A 21,209-nucleotide genomic window follows, 5' to 3' on the forward strand; every position below is an offset into this window, starting at 1 on the left:
TATCTTGAGGACACTGTAACAGAATTTAAAACAAAGGTTTACCTTCTACTTCAGTATACACAGTCTTCCTAAGTCAACCACAGATACTTTTTAAAAATGCAAACTTAAAGGGAATAATAACAAAATTGAAAAAATAAAGATGGACACATTTTAAATGAAAGAACCATGGCGATAATATTCTTTTCCACCTTCTTTTCTTAAGGATTCAGCAAATTAAAACACAAAAAATTTGAGTAGCCACGTTATTGGAGAACAGCAGAATTTCACTCTGTGATATCCCTTTTTGGAGAAGAGTAAGGCTTCACAAGCCACTTGTTATGTAACAGCGCTGTAGTACTCACTAATACCAATTTCCAAAGAGCTTTAATTTCTACATATGTATCACTATTTAAAATAAATACCTTCTTGTAAGTACACTTTCCCTTTTTAAAGTTCCGTTAAGGAAAAGACTAATTTAAAAGCTGGCTTTTAGATCACAAAATATTTCCCATTCCTCTCTAAAAACATGAACTCAAAAATTTTTATTTGGAAAAATATAGCATAATTTGTTTCTAATCAAAACTACATACCACATGAAATACTAAATATCATAGGGAATAAAAAGCATAAGAAGTGTAAGAGCATCGTTTTCTCTAACTATAAATTAGCAATTTCAGGTAATTAATAGATTTATGATGAGTCACACTAGAATAGGTGAGACAACCTTAATAAAGGAGAGGAAGAATTACAAGGTGAGGATTAATAATTTCCTAAAGTTCGAATAGCCATGTCCTAGTTTTCTCACTTTTAAAACTATACATATCACAACAGAAGTTTCTGTGTTGTTGTTGTTGTTTAGTAATTTTAAGTCAAATATCTGCAGGATTATAAAATATTAACCTGGTCTCTGGTGAAACTCAGGGGCATAGTCAATCCTTGGTTTCTTTCTGCTGTTATGAATATCATAATCTTCTGGTCGACGCCTATACAAATTAGACATATTAGAAATTAAACCAAAACCTGCTGGGAGAACAAAGAGCAAAGCAAGAGTTTCTGACAGAAATAAAGAGAATCGCCCATTATTTAACACCCAATTTGTGGTAAACAAATAATCTTAAAATTTCTAAATTTTAATTCCTCAAATTACTATAAATCAATCTTTAAATGTATTGCTGGAAGTAGATACTCTCCTGCAATCCTCATGCTATGATGGGATAGGTGGAAAGAGTAATCTGCTCAACATACATAAATCACAGTTTAGTATTCTAAACAAAAGTAAATGAGCCACCCTCAAACTAATGTAAATATCCAGCTAAACAATTAATACACTTTCCCAAATAAAGTATCCGTTCAGGTGAAAAAGAAAAAAAACAAAACAAAAACAAAAAACCCTATCATCATTACACAATAGGTAACTTTAAAATCTATATATTTAAACTTACTAATGTCATTGTAGGATGTCTCAACAAAATTAAGAATTTCTTAAATATTTTTCTTCTGCTTTGCACAAAATTGTACTTTTCACATCATCATACAGAAAATTTGATACTTATTAAAAGTGACTTTACAGGAAAGCTTTGATAATACTATAAAAAATAAACTTCTGTATTTAGTAACATTTAAAAATTAAGGGAATTTCTTCCAGAGACAATACCTTAAAATAAAGCTGGCAAGTAATGGGGCAGAGTTTTAACAGAGTTCATAAAAGAAGTTCAAAGTGTCTTCTTTAGAAGGGGAAATTTTACTCTCTGGGTGTTGCTCTTTACTAAATCGTCCATAAATCTTAATGGTTAATGTAATACATCATTAAATATACTTCACTTTACTTAGCATTTAAGAGAGAGCTACACAAAATCTTTAAAAGTCCAAATTTTTTAAGTAATAAATATATTTTTACCCTTAATGTCTAATAAACTCTATCAAAAACTCTGTCAAATAACCTGGCATCACTAGTTTTCCAGCTATTTCTCTGAATATTAACTGCTTTCATTAACTTTTGAAACACAAGTTCAAGCAAACTATAAGTGCAATAACACCAAGCCCCACCCCCAACAGAATAACACAGTTGCATCTACAATAAATAAGACTATGAAAATTAAAAGCTGGTTTAAAAAATAAACATACCGCTTTCTTGTAGTTTGGGGAGTGCATTTACGACCGGTATAAAACATGATAGTAACAGTTCATATAGTAGTCCAACTACTGACTTTAAGCTGTAAGCCACATACATATATGGAGGCCCTGGCAGGCTTGAGAGAAGGTGTAGTGGTGTAATAAGTATAGTTTGCAGTCCATTGCAAAACTGAGGTAAAAACTTCAGTTGTATGTACTGTATTGCACTGGAAACCTCTTAGCTTAAAACTTCAAAAGACATCTTGGTGCTCAGTCCTCTTAGGCCAAAAATAAGGGGGCTCTGCCAGGTTTCCTCCTACCTACTTGACAGTGTCCTTTTTTTAAGCTCAAAGAAATGGGGACTCTTGTTGGATTATCTGTACCTACCACAGGATGTTTCCATCAAAAGGAAACTTAACCAAAGGTTTCATCCCATCAACCATACATCCAAGAGTCTTTAGCAGAATATTTTAGATTAGCTGTATGCAAATCTATACAGGGGAAGGTGTTGGGTAGAAGGGCTTAAATCAGTCCTTTGCAAAGACTTCTCCAATTCTGTAACAAGTTAAACCCCCTTTTCCTGGAAAATGATGTTTAGTTCATAAAGTAGTGATCAATAAGCATGGCGATCCTCTAAAAAACACTTTAAGTCCACAGGTACTGCCAGCATCTGGAAAAGTTGTAAACAGACACAGCAACAGCCCTTCTGTTTGGTTTGTTGCCGGGTCTCCCAGGGCCACTTGATCCCCTTTGGAAAGGACCTATTGTTTTCAGAAGCTCAGCAAGATGTATGAATTCACTGGGTACATGTTAGAGAATATCTGGCAATGGGGTTAACACATCACGGTGGTAAAATCTGAAACAGTCCCAATAATGCTCCTCTTGAATATCAAAATAACTTAAAATATTTATCCTCTATAATGAGGCGTCATCTTCTGAAAAAATATTAGTGATCCTTTATAAAAGTCCCATATCTCATAAGGCTTATCCAGAGACACACCTGCAAGAAAAGGCTTTTTACAAAATATTAACATTTTTTGCGAATAAAGATTTCCTCCTTTCTAGCCTGTTCTTAGCAACAAAGGCCTACCTCGTTTCAATTTTATACATTGCATTATCAGAATATCAACTAATCTAAACTGGTTATTACTTTTTAGCAAATAATTTTTTCTGTATAAGGAAAAATCCCCATTTTCCTCTTGAAAAATGACTGAGACCAAGGTGACCATGTGAAATCCTCAATGAAGCCACAAACTAGTCCATGCAGCTTGATTTGAGGATTTTCTCTTTCTTCTTTATCGCAGGGCAAACTTGACGAATCACATTCCTCCATCATGTTATTCTGATACATGTGCCTATTATCAGTCCAAAGAACGTTTCTAACCTTCCCACATCCCGGACTGGTTCTCGACGGGATGGACGTCCTCTTGATCGGGGCTGAGAATGCATTCTTCTCTTGTGACGCATTTTATGAATGACCTGATACAAGTCAATACTTTCATCAGGGGGAAATAGAAGACAAAGCTGGGTTCCACATTCGAGTTCAATTTCCTAGAATAGAAAAGTAGTAAGTTACAAGATGAAAACAAAAGAAACTTTCAATAAAGTTGTATTTTTCTTGATGTATAAGAACAAAAACAGACTGTTTTGAAAGCTTCCTTCCCAAAGTTGGTGATCAAGTGGGATTCCAATAAACTTCCTTGGAAGGTTTAAATCTTTGAAAAGTGTTTCATGTATTTAATAAAGGTAAAACTAAAAAGTGCAGAACCTCCAAAGTTAAATATACAAATGCAGTTGCTTGAAACTCTGAGACACCTGCCCTCTGCAATTTATTTATTTGTACAAAACACAGAAATATCAGGACAGTGGAGGAAAAACATGTATGTTAGTGTATGCCAACAACTTTGATAATCATAAACTGCTAAATGCACACTGAAATACATTAGATTAACTATGAAGGCATACTAACCTATGGGCTTTTACAAATTAAGTTTATTTTCCAATTATCAACATTTTCACTTATAAGCAATGAAAACTACTCCTGGTTCAAAATTACCTCAGAAAACTATGACAGTCAAAGGTTTGGGTTTATTTTAAATAACTGTACACTTTTAATTTCATTTGTGGACTTGAAAATCTCAGTACATACACTGAACTTTTTATAAAACTTCCTTCTATTCAGAAAACATAAGCAAACATGTTAATCGGCATTCCTTAAAGGTATACAAAATTCAGAATATCAGTAATAAAATAATGAAAAGCCATTTAAAATCAGGACAATTCTCTTAAAAACTTTTCCTTCAATTGTATTAATGAAAGTACCAAATAAAGCTTCTAACATCATGGAGGTCTTATTAATCAGTGATAATCACAGTAATCATAAACGTCAAATAAGAACATTTTCCCTTAATCCTGCACACAAATTCTTACACAAATGGCTTAAAATATCCTTCAATAAGGATCTCAAAAAGGGTTGATTAAAGAATCAATTCAAACAACAAACCTGTCCATCACGTCCAATCTTTACTGGTTTATGTTCATTCCAAGGATTGGTGAGATGAGCCGACTTAGTGAAAGGTAACTCACGCCTAAATACAAAGTAGTAGTAATTACATTCTTTTGCAAATCCTTTAAGGACCTTACAGTACCTTCAGCAGTATATGTTAATCATGGTTTAAATGTGACTAAAATTTAAAGAATCACTTAGACTGGTAGAGCTTATTCCCCAGAGAAGGAGCCCCTTCTGAGATGCACTCTTTCCACATTCTCCATTTTCAATGTACTCAAAAACACCTAAACCATAGTGCTTAAGAACATGAACTTGAAAACCAAGACGGTTTGGAACTTGAGTTCCAACTCTCAACATCTCAGAGCCTGAGTTTCTTCGTCTTACTAACAAGGATATCACCACCTACTTCATATTTGTTATCACCACCTACTTCATATTTGTTTTAAGTAGCTTGCAAATGAAATGACATAAAATTTTTAGTATGTTTCTTAATTCTGTGTACTCAAAAAAAAAAAAAAAAAAAAAAAAAAAGGTGTACTTTTTATTAACTGATCAACAAACAGCTAAATCTTAACCAGGTAGTTAATACCAAATAAAAATAACCCCTATCCTTGTTTCAGGGCACCTTTCACAGATCCAAGTGTCTTCTCCCTTTCAATATGGTAATTAATTATTACACATTACTCACAGAATGGCTCATAATACAAGTGTCTTATAAATCTATAAATTTGCATGTATTAATTATTCCCTTCTAGTATTCTATATAATTTTAAACAAACTCTAACTCCTCTCTGCGCCATAGGACAAAATGGTCTCACTATTTTTGTAGTTCTTATCAACCTAGCACAGTGCTGAAAGCAAACATGACATGTAATAATTACTTGTTAGTTGTCAAAGAGTAAATAAAAATCAACAGCATTTGATAAGGTTTTACCTATTTGTGCATAAAATGAGTACTGCTGAATTAAACAAATGCTTTAAAGAACTAGTATATCTACAAAAGAAACTGCTCAGCCAAAGTATATACAGAGATGAGTAAGGTAAGAGCTGTTTCCATTGCTACTCTTTTTCCCACAGCTACCCAAGAATAAAAAACAAGCACCACACAGTCACTTTGTAAGAGTTAGTACAATAGATAGGATACAAGAATTTTATCTTGTTTTTAATGTGACGGTCATATCTCTTTTGGAGAGAATCATTATCAGAACCTGCTTCCTGGAAGAAGTGACGGGTATAAGCCTGAAAGACAAGTGATTTGAGAAACGCCTTATGGAGAATGGTAAGGCAGGGCTATGACACTTAAAGCCATGAGAAGGGCTTGGAACAAAAGCAAAGTGGAGAAGAAAAAGCATAAGCAAGTAAGCTGATCTAGTGGACAAGCTATCCAACCACGTATTTTAATCTCGCGTGAACTTTCTTAAAGATGAATACTGAATGCTCAAATTTTATACAACATTTTTAACCTTACAAAAAACTCTGACACTCACAGGGAAAGAGAAATAGATCTAAAGTCATAATAACAGGAGCCATGCTCTGTGGTGGTGGGGACATCGAATGTATAAGGGAAGCGGACAGTGAGGACGAGCATGCCTACTAGGGAGTACTAACAGACTGGGTTCCTAGTCTAACACACATCTTACTTCACACATCAAAAGTAGTACGAGAGTGCACAAAACCTTAGTAAGATGAATGGGTTGAGTTTGTAGCTCTTCTGCTGCTAAATACATTTCAAGCAAGTCGGTAAAATGTTCAGTAAGTCAATGAAGAGGAATACAAAACCAATAATCTATGAATAAATTAAGCCTGCCTTCTAAAATTTAGAAACAAATTTGCTTATCAATAATTGGAAAATAATGTCAACAGAACAAGTCACATTCAAAACAAAATTTGCTGCAATTAATCTAAGACTGGGAGGTTATTTTTCTCCTATTCCTAAGAAAGTATCTTCTCCAAATATTTCCAGTGACACCAATAATGGTTCTAATCATAAAAACAAGACCAAAAAGCTTGTCCTTAGGCCTTTACCGTTTTATTCATCCAAAAAATAATAATGATGTCTATATCTCTGTGAGAAATAACTGGCACCTTGTTGTCCCTATGAACAAATTTTTAAATTTTATAAATTATCATTTAATTATAACTTAATTACAACTTTAAACAATTATAAATTTTATTTAAAAAGTCTGGGTGCAGTGGAGGAGGATTATCATCCACACTCTCACCACCCTAACATCAAAGTCCAACAGTAAAATTTTTTTCATGTGTTTTATCTTCCTATTTTGTAACGTGGACAATTATTTCTGCATATTACATTTTAGTAACAAAGCATAATTTAATTAACCAATTTCCCATATGGGAGAATTTAGATTGCTTCTAATTCTTCTCTCTAGAAAGTAATGAAAGGACGAGTAATGATGATACTTTTATGCATATAGCTTTCTGCTACTCTATTAACAATCAGTCTAATATATTATTTCCACTATATCATTGCCCACGTATTTTCAAAGTTCCTCACTGTCCCACAGTAAAGGTTTAACTCCTTAGGTTGGCTACATTACTCTTTATCTCTGCCTTTTGGTCTTCTGTTTTTTTTTTTTCTCTTTAATATCTGCTTCATAAAAAAGGTGGCTCTCTATTCTACCCACATACCACCCCCCCACCCCCCCCACCCCCGGTTTCTGTTTTCGTGTTCTTCCTTGTGTTAGTCTGCCTTCCTGAATATGAATAGCATTTTACTTTCCTTCTTATCCAACTCCATCATCCCCATCAAAATCCAACACCTAAACTAACATATAACTTACAGAACATTAGCAGGGTCTCTTTCAGGTAATTTTTATTTAACTAAAATTAATTTTATAAATAATAGATTAGCACACACCATATAAAGTTCACTTAAATAATTAGCTCTATATGTGTTTAAATCATTTTCTAGGCCTACAATGGAGCTGCTTCTGCCCAGGGTGGCATGTCAGCAAACTGAAAGTTAGATACACTTGGATAGGCTTTCTCCACCCAAACAAGGTTGACAGTGTGGAAATAGCCAATCAGGTATTTCCTACTTGTCTCTTCCTTGTTTTTCATTCTTTATCCTATAAAAGATTTCTGCCTTCTACTCCATTTTGCAGTTCTCCACAGAAGACTGTCCATTTCATGCAGTGTTATAAAGTTTTGTTTGTATCTACTCCATTTAATTCTTTAACCATTTTTTAAACAATGTACGATTATTCAGTAAGAACATAATAATGGTAATAACTCAGTGCTAAAAATAAATCTTTTTCTAATAAACATATTTAGATCTAAATGACTCCAGTTTCCAAAAGATCAAAATGCCAACTCAGCATGGTTTGCTAACTTCCTTAAAAAACACAATTCTTACAGAACTAAATTAGTCACCTCTAAAATGTTAGCAAAGTCAGAGTATTTTCCCACTCCACAGTAAATAAACATGTTAAATCACTAAAATTATATAGATATATGCCAGATAACATTCCAAACGACTGTCTAATTCATGATAAATTTATTGCTACATTACTACTACAGAGAATAAAGTACATAAAACACTTGAATAAACAAACCTTTGCACTTTGCATCCTATATTAGATTATAAAGGTAGTAAACAAGACAAGCTAAACATATTGTGATTTTTACTTTAACACTGTTCAATTTTATGATCCAAATCAGTCTAGAAGAAACCCCCCCCCCCATCCCCCCAAAATAACCAGAGAGAATGATAAATTAAAACTAAACAACTGTGGAGTTTTAACATTATTTCCAACTGGTAGCCCATTCATTCAAAACAAGGGCAACTTTAATTACAACTTACCTGCAAATCCAGTCAATTTTAAAGACACCTCCCAACATTTTGGCATTCATTCCAGCTGGAAGCACCCAATGTATAGGAGATCCTCCATGATGTGATTCCGAAGAAAGTCTTGCAAATCCTAAAGGAATCAAATCACAACATAAGATAAAAATGCTAATACAGTATAATCAATGTTTTTATATATCCAAATTATTTTTATTCTTTACCTTGAAATTTTCCACTTTCTCTGACAGAAAATATTAAGATAACACTCCTTGCAGATCTGAATGCAGCATTTAATTTCTTCTCATTTACTGGCAGCGTGGACCATACACCCTATACAAATGATATTAAGACCATACAGATTGTAATTAATGTAAATCTTCCATATTTCAGTTATATTTGCAAAAGACCAAAGTTACTGATACTGTTGTACTTTAAATTTAAGTAAGCTATAATGAAGAAAGGTCTTATTTATCAGCTGTCAAAATAATGTAATATATATATGTTTTAAACTAGGGAAAAATATGGAGAAAATCAACAATGTTAGCAAAATCATGACTATAGTAAACACATGTTGGGGGTGGGGGAGAATTCAAATCTTATGGGCTAGAATTCTATGTAATAAAAAATCACCTACAATTATTTTAATATAGCCATTTACTGTGGTAAAAACATGCTGTTTGGAGGTGAAGCACAACACATACAACATTTTTTTTGTCTTGAAAAACTATGACTAACAAAATAATTCAAAATTACCGTATTAAGTAAAAAATTTGTCATATTTCTAGCATTTCTCCGTTTTTCTACTGAAGTTCAAATCTTTATGTATCCATAGTTTCACTGAAGAGGACTGTGGTCTTTACACAGAGCCTGAACATAGTTAATTTCCGAAGCACTTAATTAATCAATTCTTTGTTCATGAAGGATTAAAAGAGAGCCCAGTCAGGCGTGGCTCAGCGGTTGAGCATCGACCTGGGATCCAGGCGATCGGGGTTCGATTCCCAGTCAGGCCACATGCCCAGGTTGTGGGCTCGATCAATGACTCTCTTATCATTGATGTTTCTATCTCTCTCTCTCCCTCTCCTTTCCTCTCTCTGAAATCAATGAAGATATATTTAAAAAAAAAACAACAGAGAGGCAATGGTAAGGTAGGCAACAGCTCTAATTCAGCTTAACCTGCTCATACAAACTAAATCTCACGCACACTAAGTGCTTAATTCTGCCTAAATCCACTCCAGCTGAAGCAAAGAATAAACATCTACTAGAGAGCTATTTGGGGTATTATTCTTTCCACATGAAAAGTTTGATGGGTAAACCTCGATTTAAGTTACAAATACAGAATGTTAACACTGATAGAAATATGGTTAGAAAAAAGTGTTTAACTTTAGTTTTTAATTTTCCAAAAAACAGAAACTGTATTCATTTTAAACCAAAAACAGAAAGATCTAACAGTTGGTGTAACAAATCTGTTTTTTGTAGCAAAAACATAAAAAGAAAATTATTATCTTACAACATCCTACAGCAACTGGGCATATCCTTTTTGTAAAGCCTGGGGTGGGCCTTTAAGCTAACTCTTTCCTTTTCCTCTAAATCCAGTGATCTTACTTCTAAAAATAAAAGAAACTCTCCATAAAGAAATGAATTCTTTTCAAGAAGATCTCAAAGTGTAAAAACAAGCATCAACATAAAGCAAAAACTGGTTAATCAAAGGAACTTGTAAAAAAAAGCAACTGAATATAGAAACACGAAAACCAACAGAAACACATCTTCTACAGTACAAAGTAAAATACACACATATCGGATATCTGACTTCTAAAATCATCTTTAAAAGAAAACTAAAATTACTATTAGGCTGCCTAACCAAGCACAAAGCAGACCCTAAAGTGGCACAGGGCTCTGGATCTTTAAAACTTTTATGAAAAATGACAGTACCTTATGTTTATCAATTTGAATTTCCCATTTAAAATTTTCAAGATTAGGATAATTTCAACAGAACTGATGCTAATACCTTAGCTTTGGCAAGAGACACATTCTCATGGTTGTTACTCTTTATGAGAAAAAATCTTGCATCTTGTAGGACATATTTGAGTTTACTCGTTTGATCTGGAAAAAAAAAAATCCAAATTGATTAATGACAGGTCATCATCACACAAAGGGGTTTAAGTTGTACTAGCTGAAATTAGCCCTTTACAACCCAGGTAAACTTTTAAAACTCATAGTCACCCATTCAACCTGTAAAGCTAAGCCACAAGACATAATAAAGCAAAGCTAAGAAAAGAACCAGCATTTTGCAAGAAGGTAAACCTAATCCAGTGATGTTCCGATATATCAGATTCATGCTTAAGCATGATAATGGCTACAAATTTTATAGAGTTCTCTCACAGATTATTCTTTTAAAGATTGATAATAGACTATTATGCTATTAAAAAAATATAGACCAACCACTGCGCCCCCAAACTGTAACATATCCTGAGATGTTTGCTATTGTTCTAAAAGATATACATACAGTAAAATAGAGCTCTATGTAAGACATTATTTTTTCATTAATATATCAGAACATTACTATATTAAAACCAACTATTAATGGAGAACCAATAAGGCAAAATAATGGCTTTATGCAGCATGCAATGAAAACAATTTCAAATTTAAATGATACCTTTTCGGACAGCACGAACGGAAGATGATAATTTCTCATGCTTCTTTTCTGAACCTGTATTTAGCCAAAGTACATTTGTTCAGATTGAGCTTTAATAGAGATAAGACAAAATTTCTACAGTCTTGTCACATAAAGTTCCCATTCAAGACAAATTATTCTTCCTGGCGCACCCACACACACAAAAAAATACTTCTCAATGTGTACGAGTGTTTTGCTTTTTGGGTTGTTTGGATTTTTTAAAAATATGTATATTTGAACAGTTTCCCACTCAGAAAACTAGTCACTGAATCATCATCTTCCAAGAAAAAAAAAAAGTGAAATTCCACTTAAGCAGTAACAGAACAGGATTAAAATAATAAGAAAAAGCTTAGTTTTCTCTAGAATTATTACACTGAACATGCCACCAACAAGATCACACTAAACTACAGCCTCCACACACTTTCTACAGCAGATTACATTAGAATCAGTCAGATATGGTCAGAAAACAAGGTAAAATGAGAATACCTGCATAGGACTCTGATGCAGAGCTTCCACTTCTATCAAAAACAATTGGAGAGATGCCTCTAGCTCTCTTTCTTTCCTTCTTTTTCTCATCTAGAAAGAATTCAAACAAGATTTTTAAAATCATCACAATATAGGTAACAAGAATGTACCATTTTTTTTTTTTTTTGCATAATCCCTAAATATTAATCATTGCTAATCTCTCTCCACTGATAACTCCATTACCTCAGAATGAGGTGTTCCATTTCAAAGACAGTGTTAAAAACTATGGACATTTTGTTGTTTCTTGCACCAATTCCAATCAAATAAAAATACATCACTGTGAACTATTTATCCTATATATAAAGGTGGTCTTTAATAAAGTTTTCCAAGAGGGGAAAAAATATGCAAAGCAAACCCAACTTTTCTTTCAATAAAATTTATTGTATTCCTGTCTATGTATTAGGTTCCACTGTTCTAGGTCCTCTTTTTTAAAAAAGGATACTATCAGTCTTCATCACAATCCCAACTCATTCTATCTTAGATGTCTAAAGAACTCCAGACCCAAAGCTACTCAACTGTAAAAAAGAAAATAAAAAAACACTGTAGTAAACTAATGACTTCGTTCTGGTGGCCACTGCTTGCTTTTGTGTCTTCCATTCCGCTTGATCATTTCCTTTCTGGATTACTGCTCTTATCTTCAAATTCAATTTAAAATTTATTCCTAAAATCTTAATGATACCCTATGTATTTCTATAAAAAAAGACAGGAATCTTCAGTAAACATAAAAGTTTGTATTACCTGTCACAGAACCATTTCAAGGTCAATTTGGAACTTTATAAACATGTAAATGAGGACCTAAAATGGAACAAGGTTCTCCTGTCTCTGTTTATTGGTATTTTAATTATACTATTAAAAGCTCCTTTAGTTTTCATCTAGGAGATAAAATAGGAATATGAAGAGAGAAAGTGCATATACATACACACACACCCACACCCACGTATGCAAACAAAGCTGAAAAATAATCATCAATGATCTTGCATACAATCTCCTATTATATGACTATAAAGTTAACTATTTTAAAAGCTTTTAATAAATTATCTCCCTTAATCCTCCTAACAAGCTCATGAAATACACAATGTCATTATTCTCACTTACAGAAAAGGAAACTCAATTTAGAGGTGGTTAAGGTAACTTGGCCAGTGTCCCACAGTTTCTGGGTGGCAGAAACTAGTTTCAAATGCATGTCCTGTAACTTGAAAGTACAAACTCTGAACTCTATTCTTATTGAGCCAATAGAAAATATATTTTACTACTATTTTTGAAAGGGGATTCTAGGTGTAAGATGGAAAATACCAAGAACATCCTAAGTTCCTTTTCCTTTAGTTTAAACATCTTTCCCTTTGTAACTTACTAACAGCTACTTCTCCAAATAGATTTAACAAGAAGCTTGTAAATGATGATGATTTTCCTCTTACAGCTGAAAGGGAGAGCAAAGCAGCACATAATGGAACAATTATAAAGCTAAGACCTTTTAAAACTAGCAATCATGGGGGCAAAATGATTATTTCCAATAAACAGCTACAGAGAAAAGCATTTATTTCCAGGCTTGCTGCCTCTGAATAATGATGCCTAACTTTGTGAATAGACTGAACCTTTTAGTATAAAATGACTGAGAACCTCATCCAAATAGGTGAGAATGGGTAGGGGTGGGGGGAAGGGAGGAGTGTGTATGTGCGTGTGTTCATCTCTTTCTAAAGCATTTCGGTTTTATTCGCCTACTACATTCTTTTCTAGTGCCTGTCACATAGCAGACACCAGATTCACTGAATCAATGAATAACACATCCATATGGGATTAAAAACATAAAACGTTGTTGAAAACTTTTTACATATTTCAGAAATCCTAGCATATATATTTTTTTAGTTTCATCATCTTTATTGTTGAAAATATTACAGATGTCCCCTTTTTACCCCCACTTATCCCCTTCACCGGGCATCCACCCCACCCCCAGGCCTAGCATATTTTAATTTTTCTTCTGAATAGTATTTAGGAGTCTAACCATTATTAATTGATCACTAAGGATGATACATCTCGTTATTTAAAACAATATATTTTTGCCCGGCCGGGCGTGGCTTGGCGGTTGAGCATCGATTGACCTAGGATCCAGGCAATAGGGGATTGATTCCCGGTCAGGGCACTTGCTCGGGTTGCAGGCTCGATCAATGACTCTCTCATCATTGATGTTTCTATCTCTCCCTCTCCTTTCCTCTCTCTGAAGTCAATAAAGATATATTAAAAATAAATAAATAAATAAATAATAAATAAATAAATGTATTTTATGGGGGTCAAATATATGGTGATGGAAGGAGACTTAATCTTTGGGGAGTGAATATACAGATGCTGTATACCTGAAATGTCTACAATGTTATTAACCAATGTTATCCAAAAAATTTAATTTTAAAAAACTTGTATGGTTCAAAGTACTAAAAGGATCTCTCACAAAGAAAATGCAGGGGGAAAAAAAAAAATAAGAGCACAAATAAAATCCTGTCCAACTGTTTTTATGTAATGTTAAATCTACCATTACCATGAGAAATCTCCAAGCATTTTTCATCTTTCTTTGTATAAGTAACTCCACTGCTCTTAAGTTTATGATCTCCTCTCCCATCTATTATTCTCAGGTCAAAAGTACAATAAAAGTCATCTAACAAGCAAATCTTTAACAACCATCAAAAGTGTGTCACTTTTGTAAAAAAGTTAGTAAAAATTCTGAGGAAAAAAATAAGGTAAAATAAACTGAAATCTAAAAAAATTCATGGCACAGAAACTAAACTGTAATCCCTTGTATTTAAAAACAGACATTGCCCAGGCAGCGTGGCTCAGGGGTTAAGCATCCACCCACGATCCAGAAGACTGAAGTTTGATTCCCAGTCAGGGCACATGCTGGAGTTGCGGGCTCAACCCCGACGTGGGAGCTGTGCAGGAGGCAGCGATCAATGACTCTCTCATCATTGATGTTTCCATCTCTCTCTCTCCCCCTCTCCCTTCCTCTCTCTGAAATCAATAAAGATATATTTTTAAAAAACCAAAATTCTAAATGTTAATAATAAAAAAATTAAAAAATAAAAATAGACATAATCAAGGAGCCTCAAATCCACCTCATTATTTCTTTTACACATTATAAAGAGAAACTACTCCATGATAAAAATAATGCTAAATATATTCTAAATACAGTCTCTAAAACATATTCCACATAAGGGATCATTGAAGGAAAATCTGCAAATTTTCCTTTAATAAAGAAAATAAACTGTTACAGGTATCTTTTTTTTAAACTAACATATATACATAATATATATTTTATATCTATATATGTGTGTATATATACAGATATATCTATATCTTCTATTAAGTTTTGAAACCAAGGTTTTATAAAACTATCAGCTACCACTCAATTTGAAATATCTTTTCTACAAAAATATAAAGTATTACTAAGTACCTTGCTACAGAAGCTTGTTAAAAATGTAGATTTCAGGTCCTACCCATTTCAATAAGTCTCCCTTGTATGACTTAAACTAGACAAACATTCAAGTCTAAGAAATAGTTTCTACCATGGACACCAAAGAGAAGATTCCTATAATAAAATGTTTCTAACACCATGGGTGTTATACACATTCTCCAAAATAAATGAACACTTATTCATACTGCCAATGCAATTTTTGGGTTCTATGCATTATTAAAAATTATCAAAGATATAGTCCGTAAGTTTTCAAAGTTTTATATGAAATCCAACTACTCATCTATTTAACTCTTTAACTTCTTGCAAAAACCTTTTTAAATTCCCTTTTAAAACTCTAGTGAGCAAAAGGCTGAAAGCACTTCAGTTGTCAATCACTAGAAAGTAGCTGGCTATCTGCTTTATTATCTACTCTAACAGGAATATGATTTACTAACAATATACCACTAAAATAATAAAATTCTGTAATAATAAATATGTAACTGTCCCATGTGTCAAAAGAATAGGATTATTCTTGTATTCCAATGTTTGGTACTTTTTGTTTATGTAGCAGATCTGGCTGCACCTTTACATAAGACAAATGTGACAGTATAATCTTCATACAGTGGCCAAAGCTCTTTGAGTACTCTGACCTCTCCTTTCTGAATATCTCCCCCAAAAGAGGCCCCTCAGCCTAGTGACTGCAACCACTTAACATTCCTACATTTACATCCCATGGACCAAATAGGGATAAAGTGGTAGGACATGAAGGAATAAAGGAATGACCCAAGATGGCTCTTACCCAATCTCTCCACAAGAATTTTATACACTTTTATTTTCCATCTTGTACCTTTACACCTAGCCCTCTGGACCCTGCACCAGTCAGTCAACACACAGATAGAAAACTGAAAGAAAAGTTTGTGTTCCCCAAAGAAAGAAATAGAGCTGTTTCAATTTCTACTGCCACATGATGAAAATCTAGAGGCATTTAACATGGAAATACTTTAATACCTACTGGGCATGTTCCATATGAATACCCTTCAAGTACATCAATGTTTACACAAAGCTGTTGCTAATATGGAAATCTAATAACTTATACCATTAAGACCTAAAATACATTTCTTTATGGAGAAACAATCCAACTTGTTCATTTATAATCTGATACAATCAAGCTGGGAAATGCCTTTACAAAAGTATGTAAATCTTATTCAAACTTACTTATAATACTCAAAAGCTTATAATTAACTATAAAAAAAAAAAATCACAAGAGAGTCTTATTAACATCCTCCATCTCCTCAAAAACTTTATAATTCAACTGAAACATGTTCAAGAATAAAACCAATTAGATCAAAACTTTTTTTAAAAGACAAGCTTTTGTATGTAGACAGTACCTGATCCATCTGTGCCTGAACCAGACCTGACAGACCCATCCGTGAAGGAAACGGACTCCGAATCAGAGTCGCTGGCCTCACTCCGCGTGTCGTAGTCGTTCCCTTCTTCCTTCTGCTCTCTCTCATCCTGCTCGTACTCCTCTTCCTCCTCCTCCTCCTCCTCCTCCTCCCCGTCTTCGTCCACCTCTTCGTCGTCCTCGGCATCGTCTTCCGCCTCCTCCTCCTCCTCCTCCGCGTCCTCCACTCCCTCCTCCTCGTTCTCAGTGTTGTTGCCCTGCTCATCGGAAGAGCCACTGCTGCCAGTTTCATGGTCAGAGCCATACTCTTCAGAGTTCACCTCATCCTTAGAAGACTGGCTCGATCTGCTTGCCCGTCTATCCACTTCAAGCCCCATTCTCTGATGTTTATAAAGAAAAAGGCAATCAGCAGTCATGTAACAGACAAGGTCAGAGTGAACAGATAGTTCTAAAGCCTCGAAAGAACTGCTCTCTGCTTTATATGTGAAATAATGTTTACTACCTCAGAACCATCTGGTGTAGGGGATTTGGCCCTCCTTTCAGGATCCCTTTTCCGGAGGGAAGGTTTTTCCGGTTGACTCTTATAAGGTTCTCTGGAGGCACTGCTTGATAGACGAATCTTCCGATCAGCTTCTAGACGCTTGTTTCTTTCAGATCTTTGATATTCCTCATTTTTATACTCTGTGACTGACTTTCCCTTTGTACTAACTATTCTTTTGTTATTGCTAATAGATGAGCTCAGTGGCTTAGAAATCAACTGTCTTGAATGAACAGAGGGCTTTTGTCGTTTGATGTCAGTAGATTCCATTCGGTCACTTTTTCTTTTTGATCCTTAAAAACACAATTTAAAATTACGTATAAAGATGTTTAAGTATTCCATTTATTTCACCAAAGATTAACAGATGCTACATATCAGAGAGTTGAAAAAAGTCTCATTTAAAATATCTTCTGAAATAACTTTATTCCAAAGTTAATGATAAAGAAAACATAGCTTTCAAACCTTGTAATAAATTCATCTATTTGAGATGTTTCACACATTTGGAAAAAAACTATTATTCATGTGGAACTGGATACCATTGTTTATGATTGTGCTTTTGCTATAAATGCCTCAAGAAACAAGCACAAAAGCAAAGTCACTTCCTTAAGAAATTAAGTCTCTATATACAATGTTATTTTAACAAAAATAATAAAAACCTTACCCTTTTTTTCGTTTTTATCTTGTTCACTCTCTGGATTATACAGTTCATCATCCTGTTCTGGTACTTCCGTCAAAATATCATCTAAAACATTAAGTTCTCCATCTGAAAGCAAGAAAATTAAGATAGGGAAAACCATTATTATTAAGCTTTTTTTTTTTTTTTGAGTACTTACTATGTTGAGGCTACAGAAGTACAAGAACGTTTATTTCAGGATGAAGACATAAGAGTAATTCCTATAAAATCATACAAAGTAAAGGACACGACACAGAGCCCTGCTACAAAGACAGGAATATACACTCCATAGAGTATGAAAGGATATATTGGGGTACAAAAAGAAAATGTTAGAACTTTTATATTTGTATCTCATCCTTTAATTTCTAGATTTTGTAACTGCTTAAAATGTGTACAAATTAGTATGGAAATACATGTGTATAACTTATAAATATACCTTTACCAAGGATTGTATACTCCCCGCAAGAGACTGACTACCAAGAGAAAAGCTGGCCGAGTCCAGCATAATCAAGTAATCAAAGTTATCATCATCAATAGTGGGTCAAATCAATATCATGGGCCTGGTATGATGCACTGAGAATAGAACAGTAATTCTGTGACAGCCCTATGAAAAATGCAAAATTTAAACCTGTATGTGAGGAAACATCAAACAAACCCAAATTAAGGGACATCCAAAACTGTCAATGTCATGAAATCAAATGAAGTACTCCAGATTAAAGGAAAGTTACACGATTAACTGAATACATCCCTTGGTCTGAAACATAGCTGGGAAACTAATAAACTCTAAATATGGTTGGTAAATTATAATAAGTATCATTGTTAATTTCCTGATTTTGATAGTAAGTACTACAGTTAAGTAAGTAGGTCCTAATTTTTAGGGAATACTTAAGTTTTTAGGGGCAAACAAGCATCATGTCTGCAATTGACAGTTCAGAAAAAAACTGTCTGCATGCATATATCCACATATATGGGGGGGAGGAGGGAGAGAATGTGAGAGAGAGTGAATATGAATTAAAGAGAAAGACAAATGTGGTAAAATGGTAACATTTGTGGAATATGGCTGAAAAGTACAAGAAAATTTATACTATTCTTATAGCTATTCTGTTTGTCTGAAATAATGTTAAAATAAAGTTAAAAAAATTGATGTGCTACACAATCAAAAACATTTGAGGCTGCTGGTATGGCCCTATAAAAGCATAACTTGTTCAGCCCAGCCAGCATGTCTCATTGGTTGAGCATCGATGGGCCTATGACCCAGGAGATCAAAGTTCAATGCCAGGTAAAGGCACAAGCCTGGGTTGTGGGCTTGATCCCCAGTAGAGGGCGTGCAGGAGGCAGCCGATCAATCACTCTCTCTCATTACTGATATTTCTCTCTCTCTCCTCCTCTCCCTTCCTCTCTCTGAAATCAATAAAAACATATTTACCAAAAAATAAAAGTGTAACTACTTTTATTAAATAGTAAAAGTTTATTTTATTAAATAAATAAAAGGAAACTACTGCTGTAACTGACATACTATTCAACAACTATGAAAACTAAGAATTTGGTTTTGTCACCCCATTCTCACCCTCACTCTGTCCAACAGGACAAAGTAAATCTTAGAAATACAGGCAAATATTTACATTAAACTGATTTTTTTAAAATGGACTTAATCTAATGGTAAAGGTTTTCAACAGTAAGCATTCCAGCATTAAAAATATTTTTCTCAAATTTAGGGTGTGGCAAAGAGAAGTGTAAAGTCATGCAAACTAATGACATAGAACAATTATATTTACGGCTCCAGCCAAAAAGCAAAGCCCCTCAAAGAACAGGCAAGGGTTATTAACCTGAGGTCTATAAGTAGATTATATGGGATTCAAATTTCCCCAAAGGGTGACAGAAATCAATAACTGAAGAGAGAACAGTTAATGTAGGCGTGATAAGAAAAAAAAGCAAGGTTAGGTAGGATACAAAAAAGGTAACATTTGGAGTTAGACACAGTTGCTATTTAAGTACATCTGAAAATTACATATTCCTGGAATGGCACAGCAATTTATTTCTTTGATGGTAAAATGTTTATCTGTACTTTACCATTTTTCTAAAATAAATACATACTATATGGATTTTTAAATATTTATTTACTTACTCTTTTAAAAGTTATTTAAAATCAAAATATGCCAACCAAAAGGCTTCTCTCACCTTCTGGATTCACTATTTTCACTAGAAGGAAATTCTCTCAAGATCTGAATGGTGGCAAACATAATTATAGACTTTATATTATAAATAAAAAATGAAAACATATAATTTGATAGAAGAAAAGTCCAAGTTTTCCAGATATTTAATAATTCTTCGGTAAAAGCTCTTTAGTCAGTTAAAAAAAAAAAGTGAGTCCCAAGAAATCTTGACAGAAAACATTTGTAGAAACAAAAAGAAATAATGTAAAACTATCACCAACAAAATAGGCAAGTAAGCAAATACAGTGCTACTTCTTTTCATATTACTAGTTCTTAATTAGAAATACAAACTCAAAAGCTTAAACCTTCACATGAAATTATACATTTATTTGTGCTAAATCTAACCGAATGAGAAAACTATGCAGTTTCATTTAAATCAGCTTATTTTTCAGACATGCTTAAATCATGGTTTCCCTACTATTAAAAGGTGAATTTTTGTTTTAAAAAGTTGTAACAAATAATAAGTAAACTTCAGAGATTAACTGCAGTTTTAGAAAGCACCTACAAACTCTTAAAAAACAAATATTAAACAATGCTTTCTTTTTAAACACTGTAATTTTCGCATATATCATTTGAAACACATAAGGTATGTTTTATCATTCATTCCTTTGCAGATAAAGAAATAGCAGCTCATAAATTCAAGTTGACCAAATTCACTTGTCTAGAAACAGATATGGGTCTAGAGTTCAGGCTTTCTAAATCTAGGGTTAAATTAGATAGGGAACATTAAAAATACCTTTAAACAAAGCGTAAGGAAACAACAAAAATGCAAATTATTAAAAGGCAGTGTGCACCAGATTAATTTCAAATTAGTGCACCAGAAAGCTCTGTATTACCAACATTATATAGCATCTAAAATTTACTTTAAGATCAACCACAGCACCCTACTTAATGGTCCACACATTTTTATCTGTATTACAGTTCATAACAACAATCAGCTGTGGTTTTATTATAATATTGGCAAACTAAGTAAGACCTGCAGGACAAGTTCAGCACGAGACTTGTTTTTGACCAACAAGAAAAGAAAGGTTTCTGTTATTTTTAAGGTTCTGTTAAAAAAAATAAAAATGGTAAAGAAAAACATATGACAAAGACCTTATGTGACCCACATAAAGCCTAAAATATTATTTACTATCTGGCCCTTTACAAAAGTTTGCCAACTCTGATATAAATGACCACTTTTTTTTTTAAAGATTTTTTTTATTATTATTGATTTTTAGAGAGAGTTAGGGAAGGGAGAGAAACATCAATGTGAGAGCCGAACATCGACTGGCTGCCTCCTACAGGCCCACTACTAGGGAAGATGGTGCCTGCAACCCTGCATGTGTCCTGACCTGGAA

The 21,209-nt window shown here is 33.6% G+C and overlaps 1 protein-coding gene across 5 annotated transcripts in view; it reads right to left on the reverse strand.

Annotated features, from left to right (window-relative positions):
* Nucleotides 1–21,209, reverse strand: part of YTHDC1 (YTH N6-methyladenosine RNA binding protein C1) — a 33,511-nt gene that overhangs the window by 5,968 nt on the left and 6,334 nt on the right. For 3 of the 5 annotated variants that reach the window (XM_087827136.1, XM_087827154.1, XM_016213208.2), the window contains exons 2-12: nucleotides 17,645–17,746; nucleotides 16,948–17,276; nucleotides 16,429–16,825; nucleotides 11,566–11,655; nucleotides 11,062–11,115; nucleotides 10,414–10,508; nucleotides 8,630–8,738; nucleotides 8,424–8,541; nucleotides 4,595–4,679; nucleotides 3,476–3,642; nucleotides 880–962 (exon numbers count right to left, since the gene is read on the reverse strand). In XM_087827136.1, the coding sequence (XP_087683262.1) occupies nucleotides 880–962; nucleotides 3,476–3,642; nucleotides 4,595–4,679; nucleotides 8,424–8,541; nucleotides 8,630–8,738; nucleotides 10,414–10,508; nucleotides 11,062–11,115; nucleotides 11,566–11,655; nucleotides 16,429–16,825; nucleotides 16,948–17,276; nucleotides 17,645–17,746 (1,629 nt within the window). Of the gene's footprint in view, nucleotides 1–879; nucleotides 963–3,475; nucleotides 3,643–4,594; nucleotides 4,680–8,423; nucleotides 8,542–8,629; nucleotides 8,739–10,413; nucleotides 10,509–11,061; nucleotides 11,116–11,565; nucleotides 11,656–16,428; nucleotides 16,826–16,947; nucleotides 17,277–17,644; nucleotides 18,016–21,209 lie in introns of those variants that run through there. The other 2 variants (XM_016213209.2, XM_016213207.2) reach the window with 1 other exon arrangement.

This window comes from Miniopterus natalensis, chromosome 1, assembly GCF_054644295.1.
Source record: "Miniopterus natalensis isolate mMinNat1 chromosome 1, mMinNat1.hap1, whole genome shotgun sequence".
Classification (NCBI taxonomy): Eukaryota; Metazoa; Chordata; class Mammalia; order Chiroptera; family Miniopteridae; genus Miniopterus; species Miniopterus natalensis.